General features: G+C 41.4%; 2 protein-coding genes across 3 annotated transcripts; one reads left to right on the plus strand and one right to left on the minus strand.

Moving 5' to 3' along the window:
• Positions 1–991: 991 nt before the first annotated feature.
• ckba (creatine kinase, brain a) lies at positions 992–7,351 on the minus strand. Its single transcript, XM_014022093.1, has 8 exons — positions 7,259–7,351; positions 6,936–7,137; positions 5,539–5,693; positions 5,328–5,460; positions 2,534–2,705; positions 1,598–1,721; positions 1,333–1,522; positions 992–1,259 (listed from the first exon to the last, which is right to left on the minus strand). The coding sequence occupies exons 2-8, from the start codon at positions 7,126–7,128 to the stop codon at positions 1,081–1,083; spliced, it is 1,146 nt and encodes a 381-aa protein (XP_013877547.1). The 5' UTR covers positions 7,129–7,137; positions 7,259–7,351; the 3' UTR covers positions 992–1,080.
• trmt61a (tRNA methyltransferase 61A) lies at positions 7,317–19,682 on the plus strand. Of its 2 annotated transcripts, none has more exons than XM_014022095.1 (4): positions 7,317–7,400; positions 9,230–9,575; positions 15,911–16,177; positions 19,197–19,682. In XM_014022095.1, exons 2-4 carry the CDS (start codon positions 9,245–9,247, stop codon positions 19,508–19,510), a joined length of 912 nt encoding a protein of 303 aa, XP_013877549.1. In that variant the 5' UTR covers positions 7,317–7,400; positions 9,230–9,244; the 3' UTR covers positions 19,511–19,682. The 2 variants fall into 2 exon arrangements, with proteins under 2 accessions (XP_013877549.1, XP_013877548.1); XM_014022094.1 differs by lacking the exon at positions 7,317–7,400 and adding an exon at positions 7,784–7,896.
• The last annotated feature ends 88 nt before the right edge of the window (positions 19,683–19,770 follow it).

Here is a 19,770-nt window from a genome sequence, read left to right on the forward strand (position 1 = left end):
GAACTAATAAAACAAAAAAAAAAAAACCAAAACATACATTCCCATGGCATTTAGAGGTTGAAATAAAAGATATTTTAAAACAGCTTGGGGTTTATGAGGGGGTCCCCAGACCCGAATGGCTTGAGAAATCATCCAGTTTCTATAAAATGTCCAGTTTCATAAAATACATCAGGGCTGCACAAACTCTTTCCAATGGGGGAAAAAAAAAAGTTGTTCGTCACCCGATGTTATACAAGCCTACCGACAATGTGGTGTGTTTGAGAAAATGGGAAAAATACGTTTCATGGTGCAGTCACACACTTCCTGTAAATGCACATAATGGTAAAAAATCATCATTAAATGTGGTTTTAAAATTACTTTTATAAAGTTTGAAGTCAGTGCTGTCCAATCCAGCTCACTGTTTTTTTACAGAAGCCCTGTGAAAGCATCACAGCTTTGCCGATCGGAGTGTTAAAATAAAATTCCTGTATCCACATCGTGATCTGGAACATCACCAAAATTTAAAGGTGTGTTCCTTGGCCCAATACACACATGTGGTAAAAATGTCCTGACAATCTGTACACAAGTTTGTGAGTAATGTTGTCCACAGACAGACATGACCGAAAACATTACCTCACCCTAGGCGGAGGTAAATATGCCAGTCATGTGACAATGGGTAAAATCAAGGGTTTTATGCCAAATTTCTTAAATATAAAATTATTTCTTCAACTTTTTGCATTTGAAGGATTTGCTTGTCACAGGCTCTTTGAGGCCTCAGGACCGGTGGGTTCAGTCAGGAGGAACGGGACCAGAACGTTGGACCTGAGTCAGGCGGGTTAAAGATGGAAACTTGTGATTTTACTGTAAAGTTTTGGTTCCAGCTGAATCCTGACGTAACAAATACAAAGCTTAGATTTAATGTCAGTTTTATTTGAAGTGTATGTAAACGTGGTTTCATCAGGCTCTGACCCGGTTCAGGTTCTCAGACTCTGTTTGACCCTCAGAGAACAAGTCAGAGTTTCAACATAAACTTTATTTCCTAGAACAGTTTCATCTTAAATACAGAAATGTAAAGGCGGCGGCGCCACCGGTCCACAGGCGTTACTTCTGGGCCGGGACCAGGTCCTCGATGGACTGACCCTTCTCCAGCTTCTTCTCCATCTCCACCAGCAGCTTGACTCCGTCCACCACCATCTGCACCAGCTCCACCTCAGAGAAGCCCAGCCTGTCGGCATTGGAAATGTCGAAGACTCCGCCCACAGCAGCCGTGTCCACGCCCCCTGAAGGACAAAACGCTCAGGTTAGAGACACCGAGCGAGGAGAGGAAAGGTTTTATGACACGAATCCGCTCACCTGTTCCACGTTTCTGGAGCCGCAGTCTCTTGAGGACCTCCTCAAACTTGGCGTGTTTGCTCATGTTGGGCAGCTTCACGTGCACACCTGCACGCAGGCCCGTCCCCAGGTTGGACGGACAGGTGAGGACGTAGCCCAGGTGCTCGTTCCACATGAAGGCGTGGCCCCGCTCTTTGAACAGGCTCTCGATCTGAACACAGAGTCGTGGTTTTACGTTCGTTAATGGTTCTAATCAGCTGGAGGAGGGTTTAGGCTCCGCCCCCACCTTGGTGAGTCCAGTACAGAAGCGGGTGAACACTTCCTTCATATTCCCTCCTTTCTGCATGGAGATGACCCTCAGGTGGTCCTCCTCGTTCACCCACACCAGGAATGTCTTGTTGTCGTTGTGCCTGAAGAAAACCCTTACTTTAGACCAAGTAAAACCTGCAGGACCACGAGAACCAGGTCCTGGTTCTCGTGGTCCTGCAGGTTTTACTTGTTCCTCTGCTTCAGTCATTAATTCCCTCCAAGCAAACCAGTCCTGGAGGACCAGGGGTGGGCAGTCCTGGTCCTGGAGGGCCGCAGCATGTTTCCCTGCTCCAACACACCTGATTCAGTCCCTGAATCAAGTTCTGCAGTATGGAGGACCGACACTGACATAATTAGAAATAAAAGCAGAAATAAATAAATGAACCTTTAAATGAATAAATACATTTAAAATGCACCAAATAAATTTAAAATAACTTTACCTCATGTTTTATAATACAATTTATTAATTGACCATATTTTTCCAGCTTAGTTCCGATACATTTTATATTTTAAACAATTTAAAATTTTACAGTTTTAAATACATTTTATATAGTTTTTCCTTTTTTGTACATGCCTTTGTCTCTTAAATGTATATATGTGTAATTTATTGAAAATGACCTTGAAAAATAAATATGAAAGTCAATTAAAAATATAAAACAGTAGATAAAGTTCTCTAATTGGTGCACATTAAGTATATTTAGTGGTTCATATAAATCTGCTTTTATTTCTAATTATGTCAGTGTTGGTCCTCCGTACAGCAGAAGCCTGATAATCATTTATTCATATCAGGTGTGTTGGAGCAGAGGAACAAGTAAAACATGCAGGGCTGCAGCCCCCCCAGGACCAGGATTACCCACCTCTGCTCTGGACTCAGTGAAAATATTAAAAGATGGGAATAAAGATGGAGTCTCACCAGATCCCCCTGGCATCGGGCCAGTCCCGGGCCATCCCTGAGGCCAGCAGCAGAGGAGACACGGGCTTGTCAAACAGGAAGTGGTCGTCGATGAGCTGCTGCTGCTCAGCGTCAGTCATGTTCTTCAGGGCGTAGTATTTCCCCTTCAGGTCTCCGGTCAGAGCGTCCAGAGCTTCAGGGACAACAGGACCACGTTACAGAGAGTTCTGGTCCAACGGCTCAGAACCGGTTCAGCTTAAATCCATCATTAAAGTCAACATGAGGCTTTGGGTTCTGGTTTAAACCAAGGTTATAGTAGTTTTGGATTTTTCATTATAGTTTATTTAATTGTGACATTTTTTCTTTTAATTGCGTTACTTTGCTAGTTTTCATTGTTTTTTTTTATTGCTTAGTTTTAGTTTTTTTTTTTTTTTTTTGTAGTTTGAATCAACATATTTGCCAAACCAGCTTGAAGTGTTCCTGTGAGTTAACTAACCCAGTGGTTCCCAAAGTTGGGGTCCTGAAACATGAAGGTGGGGTCCTGAAAAGATTTTCTGAATTAATTACATTTTTGTCTTAGTTTTTACAAAAGGAGTGAGGTTAGTATATTTAAAATGGATAAATGTAGTATAAAAATATTGTTACTATGCCCATATTTTGTTGACCTGATGCAAATGTTTATCATCCAAAAATATCTGGGGGCTCAGGTCTCTACTGCTGTTATTTTGTGGGTCAAAAGCTGAAAAGTTTGGGAACCASTGCACTTTGGTTCCCAAAGTTGGACTTGGGACCCAATTATGGGTCATGAAGCACCTTGGATAATCTCCAGAAATCAATTTAAAGGGTAATAAAATAATTGCTGATGTAATATTTTCCCTATAACTATTCCAAAAGCACATAAAAAAGTATAAAGTATTTGTTTTTGTGTATAAGCTGTTTAGATTGTCAAAAAGCCTGTGTTTTTAGAGTTATTAACAAAGTTCATGTACTCAGACCAGTAATATTTGGGGTCACAAGTTTTTGCCATGAATATTTTGTGGGTCAGAAGATAAAAAGTTTGGGAACCACTGAACTAACCCAGGGCTTCTTAACCTTCAACCTCAGGACCCAATTTGTTGAACATAAAGTGGCACGAGGCCCAGACAGACATTACCATACGGATCAATTATTCTAAATCTTGGTTTAATTTGTATTGTTTTTACATTGTACTAAATTAAATACACTTAGTTAAAAAAAAAAACTCCTGTCAAATAACCACATGACACATGATTATGAAAAATTTTTTTTTTTTCATATTGTAACCTGCCCATAATTATTTGAACAAATACAAGAGTCAGACCACTCAGGCTTTAACACTAAAATAACATTTTTTAAACAAAAATAGACAATTATATAAATAAAATTGTGGTAATAAATACATTCAAAAATGTTAAATGTAAATGTTTCAAATGAAAAAAAAAACTAAATTTGATAAAGTACAAAAGAAAATATAACCTTTTTAAACTTTTGCCTGGTAGAACCAGAAGCTGCTCTTCATATTAGTGACAAACATGACAAAGTTAAAAGCTGTTGTTGTTTTGAGGCCCTCAAGGTGGCGCTCATGGCTGGGTTAATCTCTGAACTAACCAGCAGCTATTAGATCATCAGTCAAAGCAGTTAGTTATGACACCTTCCTAAAATAATCCTGTAACTCATATTTGCCAACAAAGGACGATTGTTTTAAGGAGACAATATTTGTCTGGATCCTGGTGCTGCCTGGCTGGGCTACAGCTTGGTTTTTATGGGAACTACTAAGAGAAGCTAATTTGTCAAGATACTCAGATGGAATACTTCTCAAGAGAATAAGTAACTATTTTATTACCTGTTTCCACTACAAGACACTTTTAATTTTCTCACTCATATTCAAAGAACCTCAAACTGGACTATAGGAGCCATTTGTAGTTCTGGTGTTTTGGGTTCTTATTTTGTTTTCATAGTACAGTTTGGTGACGGTGTTTGGTTTATATGGATTGACACTTTGATCTATATTTTTTGCTCCACCACAGGTGGGGGTGTGGAGGGAAATCTATACAGGTGTCAAGGTGAGGGTGTAGGGAGGTCACAGTTTAACACTGTTAAATGCTGGTTAACCTCTCATATTTACATTTTTACCATAATTTCCATCCATTTTGCACGCTGCCTTAGACMGACACTCTGGACTTTATTAACATTCAATATTCAAAATTATATAATAAATGGGAGCATCCCCAAACTTATCTCCCAGTCTGGACATCATACTCATTGGAAGTAGATTCTCTGCACCCAGAAGACATTATTAAAAGGTTGGATTTGATCGTTGCTACACGGATTTTACTGCTTTCTCCCAACTTTTGTTGTCATTTTTCAGGCGAGCTCTGAGCAGCAGACCATAAACAGGTGACATTATGGACCATGATGTGCTGTAAGCTGCCCACAGCTAATGTAAAACTGCTCAAATTGAAGGAAGAGAAAGTGATTCGTTTATTCAGTCCACACRGCTCAAAAATAAATTAATACTAAAACTAAGGATAGTCTATTTATTTCAGTTAGTTTTATAAAAATATTGTACAGTTTTTGTTATCATTTTTCCATTTTATTTCAATTAACTAAAATGTTTTTACCAATTTCAGTTTTCATTATTAGTTAACTAATAACCCTGGTTCAAACTGAAGGTTATAACTCCAGCCTGTAGCTGCCTCCTGTCACCAGCAGGGGGCGCTCAGTACCACAGAGTCCAAGACCTGTTCCACTAAACCACACCCTGCTGAGGACCCATCAGGACCCAGGAGGTCTTTACCTTCAATTGAGAGGTTCTCCACAGCCCGCCGCTCTCCTCGGCTGCAGTGGGGGGGCAGACAGAAACCACGGATGCTGCGACCCGTTCGGACCCTGGAGCTCAGGACATAATTGGGGTCCAGGTCGTCACCACCCTGAAACAGACACACAGAGCTGAGTACAGATCTGGTCCAGGTCCAGTCAGGATCCTGGGGGGGTAAAAGCAGCGATACCTTCAGGTTGGCAGAGTTCAGGTCCGTCTTGTGCTTGTCTGTGGGTTTGTATCCCCCGTGTCGGTCCTGAATCACAGGGTCCAGCAGGTCTTTGAAGACCTCGTAGGTCTCCTCGTCTCCTGCGACGCAGCCCACCGTCATGATGAAGGGGTGACCTGAACACAGGGTCAACAGGGTCACACACAGACCCTACATCCTCACAGGTCTCAGGGTGGGGTCTACTGTAGCAGAACCATCAGCCCCTGTCTGGATGACATCATCCATGGTGAAGCCGATGGGCGTGGCCTCTCGTCACAGGTTAACCCTCAGCAAAAACTATGCAAGTATCTGTTAAGTATACTCATTTAAACTAAAAGTTTACTTTATGTACTTATCTGAGATATACTTAATCAAGTTTATCTTACACTATTGTACTAAAAGTATACTAGAAGTTTAAGTATACTTAGTTTATACTAACGTTTAAACGTTTGGCATAAACATTAGTAGTACACAAAGTACATTTTAACAGATTATTTTTAGTATATTTCAAGATTAAACTAAAAGTATACTTAGATTACTTTCAGTATACTTCTGAGTATACTGTTATAAATTTATTGTGGGCCAATTTAGTCCTAGAACTATACTTGTCAGTAAACTGATACTTAGGGAAATACACTTTTATATACTTTAGGATATTTAATGACGTATACTTCTTTTTGGTAAGTTTATGAAGACACAAACGGWATACTTAAAGTATACTTTTTATTAAAAAAAAGTCCCAATTTAGTAAAAACAAGTATTAAATGAGTATACTTTCTAAAACAGTACAAGTACATGGTGCCTAGTATACTTTATATACTTAAACTTATACTCGGGTATACTTAATAAAATGAACTTCATGTATACATCTTTTTGGTAAGTTTATGAACTTAAAAAGACACAAACGACTTAAAGTATACTTTTATAAATAAAAAAAGTCCCAATTTAGTACGAACAAGTATTAAATGAGTATACTTTCTAATACACTACAAGTACATGGTGCCTTGTATACTTGAAATACTTAAACTTATACTTAATAAAATGAACTTTAAGTATACTGCTGTTTGGTAAGGGACAGAGGACAGAGTCCCACCGGCAGGACGGAGGACCGAGTCCTCGTGGACCTGAAGCCTGAGGATTATCTGCAGCTGCTTTTCATAAATTATGTAACCGTTAATCTGAAGCATCTGCTGTAAGATGACGCAATAATGTTCTGAAAGAGGCCCGTTTGGAGGAGAGGAGGGAAGTTTCTGAGAATCACTTCTCCATATGTCTGAGGTCCAGACCCGGTTTGTCCTCTGAGGTCACAGTGCAAAAAGAAGCAGAACCGCTGGGTTTTTAAGAAAAAAAAAAAGTTTTAATAAATTGAAGGTTTTTACCTGGGTTATCTACTCCAGTCTGAATGACGTCATCCAGAGTGAAGCCACTRGGGGTCTGTTTGCTCCTCAGCTGCTCGTACAGGTCAGGGGTCAGGACCTTGGCCATGTGATTGTTGTGTTTACTGAGGTCCGGGTACTCCTGCTCCGAGGAGAACTTCAGTTTCAGCTGGTTGTGCGTGTTCCCGAAAGGCATGTCTGCTTCCTGGAGGASAGACACGGTGACAAGCTGTCTTTAATACAGAACCAGAACCGACTGGACCAGGTGTTCCCAATCCATCTACAACTGAGAAAAACTTCAACAGTCATAGAAGAAACTGTCCTACCTGAGGTTTCCGGTCTGCTGAATGAATAGATGAGCAGCGGTCCTGTCTGTCGGGGAGAGGCGCTCAGAAAAGCTGCAGACCCGTCAGAGCAGCTCTCCGGGCTCAGATCAGGGTTTATAACCGAACACGTCCGTTCTTATTGGTCGGTATTTGTAGTCCATTCATTTCATTGGACACGTAGCTTTAGCCTGCCTCTGCCTCACCTCAGCTTATATTAACTAATACAAACACATGAAAACTGCAGCTCAGAAAAATTAAAACACTTTAATCAAACTAGTACATTTTTTTAAAGTAAATATAAAAAGTTTGACCTTTTGCTGAGAATAATAATTTTTATTTTTATATTTTTTACAACATTAAAAACATTTTTTAAATTTATTAAAATACATGTTTGTGGGATTTTAAGCATTAAAAATCACCAAATCAGTCTTTCGGAACAGTCTGTTCGGAGTTCGGTACCGGGGATTGGCCGACTCGCTTCAACTTCCGGTCCTTTCTGATTCAACTTCCGCTTCAAACAAAACCACGTTCAGGCAATGAATGAATGAATGAATGAAGTTATCTGTTACTTTTTACGGCCGCTGAACTCTGTCGTTTAAGGAGCTTTACTTTTATTTGTTTCACATCTGAAAGAGAAGGTGGGTCCAATGGTTTTAATGGTTCTGTGTGGCCTAAATAAACCAACTACTCTGCTAACAGCATTAGCGTACAGCTAACTAGCTACAAGTTTTAAGAAAGTTTTATATAAAGAAGAAAAAAAAAACACAACCCAGCACAAAACCTTTACCCGAACAGGTCAGGAAGACAACTTGAAGAGAAAGTTGTCYAAAGTTTTTAACTTCATGTGGTTCTAAAAAACCAACGATAACACAAACAACAAGCTAAGCTAATGTTAGCATATTTATCTACCGCAAACATTCAAGCTCACAAGCTTTTATAAAAACAGATTTTATGTTTGCAGATTTACCTGAGCAGGTAATAAAAGTGGATGAAAGAGACAGCTGGTCTGAAGCTTTTACACCACCGTTAGCCAACGATAACAAACTTTAGCTTTTAGCTACTTTTTTGCTAATTTTACATTTTTCTGCTATYTCAGCTAAAATTCTGCTTATTATATTCTGCGGTTTTTTTTCCTTTTAGTGATTTTTTCTGCTACTTTGTGCTATTTAGCTTCTTACAGACGCTTTCTGCTGTATTCAGGTATTTGCTGCAATTTTAACTAATGTTTAACTGCTAAATACACGTTTTTTTGTAGCTATTACAACTTTTTTCAGCTAAGTTCAGCAAACTTGAGTTTCTTATGCATGCTTAAGCTAATTTAAAAAAAAATTCTGCTACCTTTTAGCTGTTTTACTGAACATTTCAGCTGTTTTAGCCATTTTACGACAAATATTTTTGGACTTATAWGCATTTTTTTGTGCTAGTTTTTACTAAATTTTACAACATTTTCTTGTGCTGGGTGCTAATTTAAACTTGTGCCTGCTATCTTTAGCCCATTTCATGCTAATTTTAGCTATTCTATGCTACTTTAGCTATAGATCTGCTGCTTTCTGCTATTCTTCTGCTTTTTTCTACTTTTTATGCTTTTTTCTGCTACCTAGTGTTATTTATGCTTCTTACAGATGTTTTCAGTTATTTTAGCWTTTAGCTGTTTTCTGTTTTCAACTAGATTTGTGCTCCTTTTTACTGTTTTTCTGCAAAGTTTGGCATTTTTGCTTTCAGCTTTTCAAATTAAAGTGTTAATACGGAGTATAAACAGTTTTCATATCAAATATTTTCAGCTCAATTTCAGCAGCTTTCATCTGATGTTTTCAGCATGAAGCATTCACACTAGCGTTTTCTCAGGAAATGTTATTTCTCTAGTTACTATTGTTGTTATTCTAGTTGTCTGAACTGTTCTGTTGGTTGTGAGAAACATTTTAAAATATATTTATTACTAGCAGAGGTGAACACCTGGTTTTGTCCCTGCAGAGCGACGGGCCTGCCATGAATTTTGTAGAATATTCCGATGTAATCCGAGACGGAGACGTTGTCATCGTTTACCTGGGCCACAACTCGTTGATGCCCGTCAAAGTGCAGCACGGCGCTCAGACGCAGACCCGCTACGGAGCCATCTGGCACTCCTCGGACTTCATTGGCCGGCGGTACGGGTCAAAGGTTACCTGCAGCAAAGGCGGGTGGGTGCTGGTGCTGCACCCCACACCAGAACTTTGGACAGCGGCGCTGCCTCACCGCACCCAGATTCTCTACACCACGGACATCTCCATCATCACCATGATGCTGGAGCTGAAGCCCGGCTCGGTGGTCTGCGAGTCAGGTGAGAGACAATGTCAATGTATTTATACAGCACATAAAAACAACAAAAATTCACCAAACTGCTTCACAATTCAGCCAAATGACTAAAACAACAGAACAACACAGAAATGTAAACAAAAAGATCAATTTAAAATAGAAAAAAAGAACATTAAAAACATTATCTTTAAAAGAATCTCAAACTCTACCAGAATGAAAGGCCAGGGAATAAAAGTGAGTTTTAATTAGAGATTTAAAAGTCTCAACAGTATCAGCAGTCTGTATGCTAAGAGGTGAATCATTCCAGCGTTTTGGGTCAGAAACTGCAAAGACCTGATCACCTCTAAACTTTAATCTGGATCCAGGACCATCTATAAACTGTTTGGACTGAAGTGCTCTAACTGAAGTGTGGATGTTAATGAACTCACACAGGTAGGATGGGGCCAGACCTTTTAAAGCTTTAAAAGTAAGAAATAAAGTCTTAAAAYTGATCCTAAACTGAACAGGAAGCCAATGGAGAGAAGCCAGAACCAGGGATATGTGTTCATGTTTTTTAGTTCCTGTTAAAAGACGAGCTGCTGCGTTCTGGACAACTTGTAACTGATGCAGAGAAGATTTGTCTAAACCAACAAACAAAGAATTACAATAATCCAAACCAGATGTAATGACAGCATGAATCACTTTCTCAAGGTCTTTGTTTGGGAGGTATGGCTTCAYCTTAGCAATAAGTCTTAACTGGAAAAAACTCRATTAAACCACTGAGTTTATCTGCCTGTCCAATTTAAACACATTATCAAAAATGAAACCCAACTTTTTAACAGCAGAGCAGCTGTATGAAGCCACAGGACCAAGATTGTCAGGAGAAATGTCTTTACCAAAGCTGAGGACTTCTGTCTTACTTTCATTTAGATTCAGGAAATTTAATTTCAACCAGATGTTTATGTCATTCAGACAGCTCAGGAGTGACTGGAGTGAATTAATCGAATTAATAGGCAGATATACCTGAATGTCATCAGCAGAACAGTGGAAAGGAATCTTATATTTATTAAAAATAAATCTCAGAGGCAACATATAAAGATTGAAAAGCAGAGGGCTTAGAATAGAGCCTTGCGGGACCCTGCAAGTCAGAGGAGCTGTAGAAGAGGTGCATTCACCTAGATGCACAGAAAAACTCCTGTTTGTCAAGTAGGCTGTAAACCAGGATCAAACTGTGCCTCTGATACCAACCAGCTGCTCTAATCGTGACAGCAAAATGTTACGATCAACGGTACCAAAGGCAGCAGAAAGATCTAAAAGCACTAAAACCGCAGAGCTTCCAGAATCAGCTGTTAAAAGAAGATCATTAAAAACTCTTAAAGGGTTGTTTCAGTGCTGTGGTGAGACGACARGTGTTGCTTCAACATGGCTAATGTTACTGACGCTGTGAGACTCATGTTATCCTGAAGGCTTTATAGTAACCAAAGGTGAAAAAGGCTGAATAAAAGTGATGTAATCTCAGCTGCTGGTCTCMGGTGGCTGCAGCAACACATCCATAAAACCACACCTTAAAGTTCCACCTGTGGTTCTGCTGGAGGAAGGAAAACCTGCAGGAGTCAGCTGCTTTTATCAGTGACCCAAATCTGCAGCTAAAGCCTGTTATTGTGGCTAAAATGGCCGATTACGCTCTGAAAAYCTTAAAAGGTGTCATTACTGTAACCTCCACCCAGGCTGTCTCTGGAGAGCAGGAGTGTCCTGTCCTGGTCCTCCAGGACTGCTGTCCTGCAGGGTTCACAACAGAGCCACAGTTACTGCAGGTCAACAGCTGAGGGGCCGAACACCCAGCACTTAGTTATGATGTAAATAAACCAAGTATTACAAAGATCTGTTACCTTTGAAATAGTTTATTTAGCTTCATTTAATTATGAATACAACATACAGAACCCTATAAAAGTAGTGATAATTAAACAACAAAAACAAAAAGGACATTTTAGGCCTCATTTAAGACCAGAGGTGCTCAATTTTGACTTTTTTGTCGATATTCAATATGCTGATATTGTTCAACACTTAATTTCCTATTCCAATATTAACTAATATGATGTTAAGGTGACATCACATATCTCCTGTCAGGAACATTATGTGCTTTTTGATACCTGACTGGATGCATTCCTTAGATAAACATTGTCTGTACAAAATAAAAACCATTTAACTGAAGTTAGGGAAAACGTGTTATATTAATTTATAACATTTTGTCTCAAACAGTAGTTTGGATCATGCTCTCCTGGTGAACGTCTCTGAACTACGAGCATTTATTAACACATTTTGGTCAAATCCAGCTGTTAATTTATCAGGCTTTTATTATCGGAATAAAAACTGATACCGATACGTAGAGATTTTACATTTTTATGTTCATATCAGACTGATAATATATGCAGGTCGATATTATCGGACATGCCTATTTAAGACAAATAATACTTTGACGTCTCTGACTTGCCAAATATTTAAACCAATTTTATTTTCACTTTCATAGTTTTATCTTCAACTCCTTGTAGTTTTAATTGTTTTGGGTATTTATAGATGGTTTTTACCATCTTGTAGCCAAGGTTCTGATGTTTCCTGCAGACACCAAACATGTCTATGTTTAACTAAATAGAAACCAGGGSTTTGGGCTTAAAACATGAATGAACCAATTGACGGGCCGAACTTTGGTCACTCGGGTCACCAGTTGAATAACCCTGGTTTWAAGGTTTCTCTGCTCCAACACCTGATTTGAATGAATGAGTGATTAAATTTCCTCTTCGGGTTCTGCAGAAACTTGTTACTCTGTGAATCAGATGTGTTGAAGCAGGTAAACAAGGTAAACATTCAATCACCTGATCATCTGTTTCCTCAGTCTTTCTCATTTTATTTGTATATAAAACAAACATCCATCGACCTGCAGGAGAGGTAAAATAAAACCATCTGGAACAGTTGTTGGTGGGTAAAATGTGAAGTTTATTTATTATTAAAAGCTTTATCTAACATGTATGTGGGAGAACAACACTCTGGTGTCACTGAGGGACGGATCAGCGTCTCATTTGTCTCGTGTTGRTAACCATCAGCAGGAGAGGCGGCGTCGTGCCGACCCGGTTCTAACGCAGGCCTCGGTGACGCGTGCCTCAGCTTCACTCCGAGGAGGTAAAATTCACACGCAGCCGACAAACGTCCAGTTCAGGGCCGCCGCTCCGGTCCGAACAACAACCTTGGGACCAGAAATAAACCCAGCAGGAGTCCAGTTCTGGTGGTCTCGTCTGAACCACCTGAACAGAGCTTTGAGCTCAGCCGGATCGACCCAAACGACTCAGAACCAGCAGGTTCTTTGTTCTCAGAGGATCTCCTGGTAGAAAGAAGGGATTTGTGTCTCATTTGGTTCTGTTCCTTCAGCTCAGACTCAGCTGTGAGTCAGAGTCCATCTGCTGAACCAGAACCGCTCCGATTCTCTCCTGGTWCTGAAGGAAACCATTCGTCACTTTTTCAGCTTCCTCCTTTATTTTTTACTGTCGACTGTTTCCAAGCAGCTGCTGCTCACATGTTCCTGCTTCACCAAACCACTCCAACTCTTTTCTTTAAATAATTCTTTCTTTTCTTGTTCTGATGCTGAATAAAACCAGAAACAGTGAGGTCACATCTAYCTGCATCAACACCTGAGAATGACCTGAGACCGTCCCATCAGGGGGGCGGAGCTTAAAGCTGAGCTTCTGCTTCAGTTTTTATAGATCTGTAGGGTCTGAGCGCACATGTCGGGTCTTCCTGTTGGAGCAGGAAGTTCTGGTTCTGGTGGGCGGATTCTCCTCCTTCCTGTTCATTATTCTGCAACAAGATCCTGAAGTGAGCCGGATCTGACCCGCTTTCGAAATAAAACTCCAGCAGATGTTTCTGCAGCCTCTCAGACTGATCTGTCCACAGTTTTTATTGTTTCAAAACAAGTGGATTTATTTTGACTTGAAAATGAAATTAAATAAATTAAAAATAGRGTTTAATGACAACAGATTATGACTGAATTTGAATAAAACTCTGGAACAAAAAGGTTTGTGTAATGTGAAGTGTTCTCCTCACCTTCTGTGTGGAGGTCTGAGGAAATGTTTATAAAACACTGCAGTCATCATGTAAACTCAAACACTGTTGTCTACAGACAACATAAAACTTTATTAAGTCCAAGTGTGTGACGTTTAGAACTGTTCAAAAACTACAAAGGCAAAGAATAGTTTCCTTCCTGGTTTCATTCAGAAGATCTGATGAACAGAGATGAGTCTAATCTAAGAGGACAATATATCTTTAAAAACTACCCTTTGACTAAAGTAAAGAGTGTTTATTTTATTTTGTGGAACCGTTTAGATCRGGGGGGTCAAACTCATTTTCACTGAGGGCCACATGAGCGTTACGGTGGCCCTCAAAGGGCCAGTTGTAGTTAACTTTAATGTTTCATGTTTAACTTTGACTAAACAGAGTTTTAACTCTTATAAACACTGAAAGCACTGAGTACCACTGAATAAATGTGAAATAAAGTAAAAGTTTTACTGACTGAGTTGTGGTGAGGAGCTGCCGTTTGAACTCTGCACTCTCCCACTTTCAGACACTAATGCTGCGTTCCAGTTGGATCGGACCTCGAAATCCTGAAGCCGGACTGMCGTCAGTTCTGAGCTGACAGCGTTCCAGTTTCAAACATCGRAAAAAGCGTTTCTATTATTTTGCTCTGCAACAATAAAACGTACAATAATAGTGCTCTACGAGGTATTTTGAGTSTACAAACRGTGTTAAAACATATATTTTAACTATCACTRTAAAGCACTACRAGCACGTCTGACRTAATGTAAAATAAAYAACACAGAACAAAGMCRCGTTTGTTTACATGCAAGATTAGCAACGTTAGYGGTTAGCTCGGACAAGCATGCTAGTGTGCTACATACGTTAAACAAATATAAAAAGGGAAAATAAACAAATTAATTACACTTATTTTTATTCTGCCTCCTCTCTTCTTACTTTCTGTCCGTTAAATAATGGGGATGGTGCTTGTGTACGTTTGATTACAGCTCAACGTTAGCCGTTAGCTTAGAGAAACATGCTAATGATAGCGCGACCGCTGACAGTTTCATGCACGCAGCAGCCATGTTGAAATGATGATGTAATGCATGCTCGGGCTGCTCGGGTATGGTTTGGATGTGCCGACCTCTCGACTCGAAACTACGACTTCAGGGGGCGTTCCAGTTGAAAAACAGAACTGAGGCTCGAAGCTACGACCTCTGAGGACAACTGAAACGCAGCATGAGTTCCCATGTATAATCAGCATGCATYGTGGGAGATGTAGTTTATGCTCCATGCTGGCTTTAAAGCAGCTGTTGGGCTTGTTGGGCCAGAYGGGAGTCGCCCGTGGGCCTCAGTTGGCCYGTGGGTCTTGAGTTTGACACGTGGTTTAGATGATAACAAAAGAAGCAGATGCATCGATCAGCTTAAGAAAATGATTAAAACTATATTTAGTCAGGTTGTAGTAGTGTTGGGGCAGTGCAGACACACAGTTTAGGAAGAATTTACTGCAGCAGTGATTTTTGTTTTGTTTGACACACAGTCAGTTCAGTTTTATTGTTTTATTTTTGTACTTGTTTGAGATAAATTGTGCTGTAGTTTTAAATGGTTTTAATCTATAATAATCTACAGTGGTTTAGTTACTCAGGAGTTTWAGTCCATCTTTAATTCAGGAAACCATGAAGTTCTTCATTAGAGATAAAAACTCAGTGATGAGATATTTAACAGCTGCGTTCTGAAACCTTCTTCACGCTGCTGCTCGTTAGCAGCCACTCGTCATCCGGTCCAACTCTGAGGGTTCTGTCAAAGTTCAGCTGTGGGATAAACACTGCCCTCTTTGTGGCGGCCCAAACAAAAGGCGCCGATGATGACATCATGTCAGGAGGAAGAGGAGGAGGAGGAAGAGTCTGGGTGGAGGATGGGATGTACTGGTTCTGACTCCATCGCCCACCCTCGTCTGTAAATCACATGAGACAGCTGTGTCCTCTGAGACAATCAGCTGGATGTGTCTGCCGTATATAATCTGTAATCTGGACGTATATAATCTGTAATCTGGATGTATATAATCTGTGATCTGGACGTATATAATCTGTGATCTGGACGTATATAATCTGTGATCTGGACGTATATAATCTGTGATCTGGACGTATATAATCTGTAATCTGGATGTATATAATCTGTGATCTGGACGTATATAATCTGTAATCTGGACGTATATAATTTGTAGTCCTGCCACCGTTGTTTCACAGAAGATAATAAAATCTGAGTTTAGTTTGATCAGAAGCTGGTATTTGTCCTCAGACTGTCCTCCTGTCCTGTGTCCAGGTACCGGCAGCGGCTCCCTGTCCCACGCCATCCTGCGCACCATCGCCCCGTCGGGTCACCTGCACACGGTGGAGTTTCACGAGCAGCGGGCCCAGAAGGTGGCCGAGGAGTTCCAGGAGCACCGGGTGGATCACCTGGTCACCGTCAGGAACCAGGACGTGTGCAAGGACGGCTTCGGAGTGAGTGGGGTGGCCGACGCCGTCTTCCTGGACATCCCCAGCCCCTGGGAGGCGGTGGGGCACGCCAAGGCTGCTCTGAAGAGGCACGGTGGGTGAGGGGCAGGAGGGGTTGTGTTTTGTTGACTTGTCTGGTTCAGATAGTCCATCCTTGACCTCCAGGTGGACCTGCTGACATCACTTCCACTGGTGACCAGACACACGTGTCTGTAAACGGTTTAAACATGAGGAGCATGAGAACCACAGGAAGTGTGCAGTGGCATGTTGCTGAACATGTTACCACAGACCATCCCGCCCACCTGATGGGGGTGTTTCTGTGACTCCTCATGCCTCTGTGGGAAAGTGACCGATCAGGTTTTAGATCCACCCTCCACTCCCTGGTTTGGTCTCTCTGCTCCAGAACCACCRCCCACCCCATTCATGTCAGTTTACAGTTACAGCAGAACAAAACCAACGGATCAGAAAGTGTGTCAGGGTCTCCGAGGTAACCAGGACCTGCAGCGTGTCTGAACAGGCCCAGTGTTCACTGAAACGCTCCGAGCTGAAACTCATCGACTGTTGTTCAACGTCTAAAYGTTTTTAAAAAAGGAATGGTCCACTGAAGAAACAACTAACTAACAGCTGGTAAACATTCATTATGGATGGATGAATGTTGGATGGATGGATGTTGGTTGGCTGAATGATCATAACAATGATCACCTCTGTCAGTGTGCCCCAGGCCAGCTGTGGCTACAATGTAGCTTACCACCRTCAGTGTGTGAATGTGAGTGTGAATGGGTGAATGTCTGTTAGTGWAAAGCACTTTGGGCTCTRTAAGTTCAGTCCATTTACCAACAAACACTAATAGTTTTGAGTTTCTTAAAGCAGGGGTTCTCAAACTGGGGTCCCAGGACCCCCAGGGGTCTGCGATAGGCATCTTGGGGGTCCTCAAAAAAATTTCACTCAATTGTTAATTTGGTTTTTATTTTTTTAAATGCATGGGAAACAATGAACTAATAAAAAACATAATAAACTAATTAAAAAAAAAATATATATACTGTACATTCCCACAACATTTAGGGGTTGAAATGACAATAAATAATCTTCTAAAGCATGGGGTTTATGTGGGGGTCCCTGGAATTTTTTTCGCCATTATAAGGGGTCCYCAGACGCAAAAGGTTTGAGAACCCCTGTCTTAAAGGACATAAAACCAGTTTGGTTCTGGACTCTGACCCAGTTTACTGAAGAATTCAACCCGCCTCCCTCCTCACCACCACCAACTCCCTTTTATGGAGCCACAGTTTCATTTCCCTTTTATAAGCTGCTGGCATTCATATACACAGGCCCACACACACAGGTTTGTTTTTGTATCCCCGTGGGGACCATGGATTGACTTCCATTCATTTTTTGGTAATTTTACATCCTAACCCTGACCATTTACCCYTAAACTAACCTCACAGGTACCTTGACCCTAACCTACCGCTAACCCTAAACCTGACCTAATTAGTAAAATTAACCATTACTGGTCTATAGTTAACTCTAACCTGAACCAGAACTTTATTCACTCCATACCTCTAAACCTAACTAGTAAAGCACAGCAGAGCTGCAAAGTGAGGAAGAGGTCCTCACTTTACATCAAAGACCTCACCTTGATAGTAACTATGGAGCAAATGATCCTCACTCTGTAGTAGAAACGCACACACACACACACACACACACACACACACACACACACACACACACACACACACACAGATAAATGGCAGGCTGCCTCATGACCAAACTGGGTTTTAGCTGCGAGCAGAGAGCTGCTGATCGTGGCTCACATGAAAACATTCATTTATTCTGACGCCTCAGACTCTCCTGTTTGTCACAAACTAAAAACTCTTCCACCAAATCACAAAAGATGGAACGATTTACAAATTAAACCCTGAAAATGCAGCGTTTGACTGTAAATAAACAGTAAAATTAGAAAAGCAGAAGCTAAAGGACCATAAAAGGACAAGTCTGAAGCAGCAGCTGGAACTCCTCCCAGCATTTCTGAGTTAAATGTTACAAAAACTATTCCTGATCAAACCAAACATTTTGATTTCTGATTAAAATAGAAGCAGAAGTTTTGATTTTTAAAAGGTGTACAGAGAAAAATGATGACTCAGCRTTTGTTCTGTAAACTTAGTTTTAGTTTAAGTCCATCTGAGCCTCTCAGGCTGGAAGAAAAGTTGCTTTGAGTTTTTTCTTTCCTGAGCTGAGAAGCAGAAACATGTCTCTGTTTTCCTCTGAGTTGTAATTTTCCTGAAGTTCTGGCCCGGCTCTCAGCAGAACCTTTGAGTTCTGTTTGTATAAACGGTTGTATAAGCTGACCAACACCAGAGGACCTGTGTCGCTCCTGGTTTAATGGTTTTAATAACYATGTTGTGTAATGATCAACCCCACAGCGGCCCGGCTGTTCGACCCGGTTACCAGGAGACCATAAAGTTCTGCTTGTTTCAGAGCCGGGAACGGGCTGCAGTCCGATGGGTCAGCGGGACACAAAGACCTCCTCAGAGGAGAACCGTTCCTCTGTCGGCCTCGTGGGAAGTTCAGTCCGTCACGTTCAGAACCTGATACAGATCAAAGTGTGGTTCTGGAGGCGGAGCTTCAGAACCTGGGGTCAAAGTTCAGAGGCGAACAACGTGATCTAAACCACGGTTCTGATCCGGTTTACGAGTCCAGCTTTAGAACTTTGTTCACCTCCAGGTCCACTAAACACAAACTTTATTATTTTTTATGACAGTTTAAATCAGCTGATTGAACTTTTATTCTGTAAGCTGAAATAAAAACCAATAAAAAGGCAGAGAGAGCAGCTAAAACTACCAGGAAACAGCCGAAGGAATGAAWATCTCCTCATAACATCTGTTACAGCTAGCTCTCAGCTACAACCACATCTTTAGCTCGGTGATAAACTGGGTATTAGCTGATGTTGGAGGTGGCGGCCATCTTGAATCAGGTTTGATCTTTTTCTAGATGTTTGATAAAAYTCAGTAGTRGCTGAGAGTCATCATYAGGACTCTGAGGGTCCAACATTAGYTCTGATGGTCTCCTCGGACCCCCAGCGGTCTCATGTGGTTCTGGTCTGTGTGGGTCTCCTGCAGGAGGTCGGCTCTGCTCCTTCTCGCCGTGCATCGAGCAGGTCCAGAGGACGTGCGAGGCGCTGGTGGACCACGGCTTCCAGGAGGTCAGCTCCCTGGAGGTTCTGCTGAGGGTCCACGATGTCAGAACCGTCTCCCTGCCTCTGCCGGACTTCGGCCCGGACCCGGCCGCTCCCGCTGAGCCCGGCGCCACGGAAGAGGCCCCTCCCACTACCGTTTCAAGCCACGCCTCCATCAGCCTGAAGACGACCACGCCTCCCAGAGAGATGCCGGGTCACACAGGTTACCTGACCTTCGCTACCAARCCCAGAACCTGAAGGTGGAACGGGTTCTTCTGAACAGAACCCAGGTTCTGTGGACCGGTACCAGTCTGCTGCTTGCATCAAGCACAGCAAAATCTGCAGTTTGTAAAAATTATTAAATATTTTTATTTCATGAAAAATAACTTTACTGCCCTCGTTTCTGGGATTTTTACTTTGTTGTTTTTGTCCATCCATCCATCCATTTTCTTCCGCCTATCCGGGGTCGGGTCGCGGGGGCAGCAGCTTCAGAAGGGAGGCCCAGACCTCCCTCTCCC

The sequence above is a fragment of the Austrofundulus limnaeus genome, unplaced genomic scaffold (genome assembly GCF_001266775.1).
Source record: "Austrofundulus limnaeus strain Quisiro unplaced genomic scaffold, Austrofundulus_limnaeus-1.0 Scaffold318, whole genome shotgun sequence".
Taxonomy (NCBI): domain Eukaryota; kingdom Metazoa; phylum Chordata; class Actinopteri; order Cyprinodontiformes; family Rivulidae; genus Austrofundulus; species Austrofundulus limnaeus.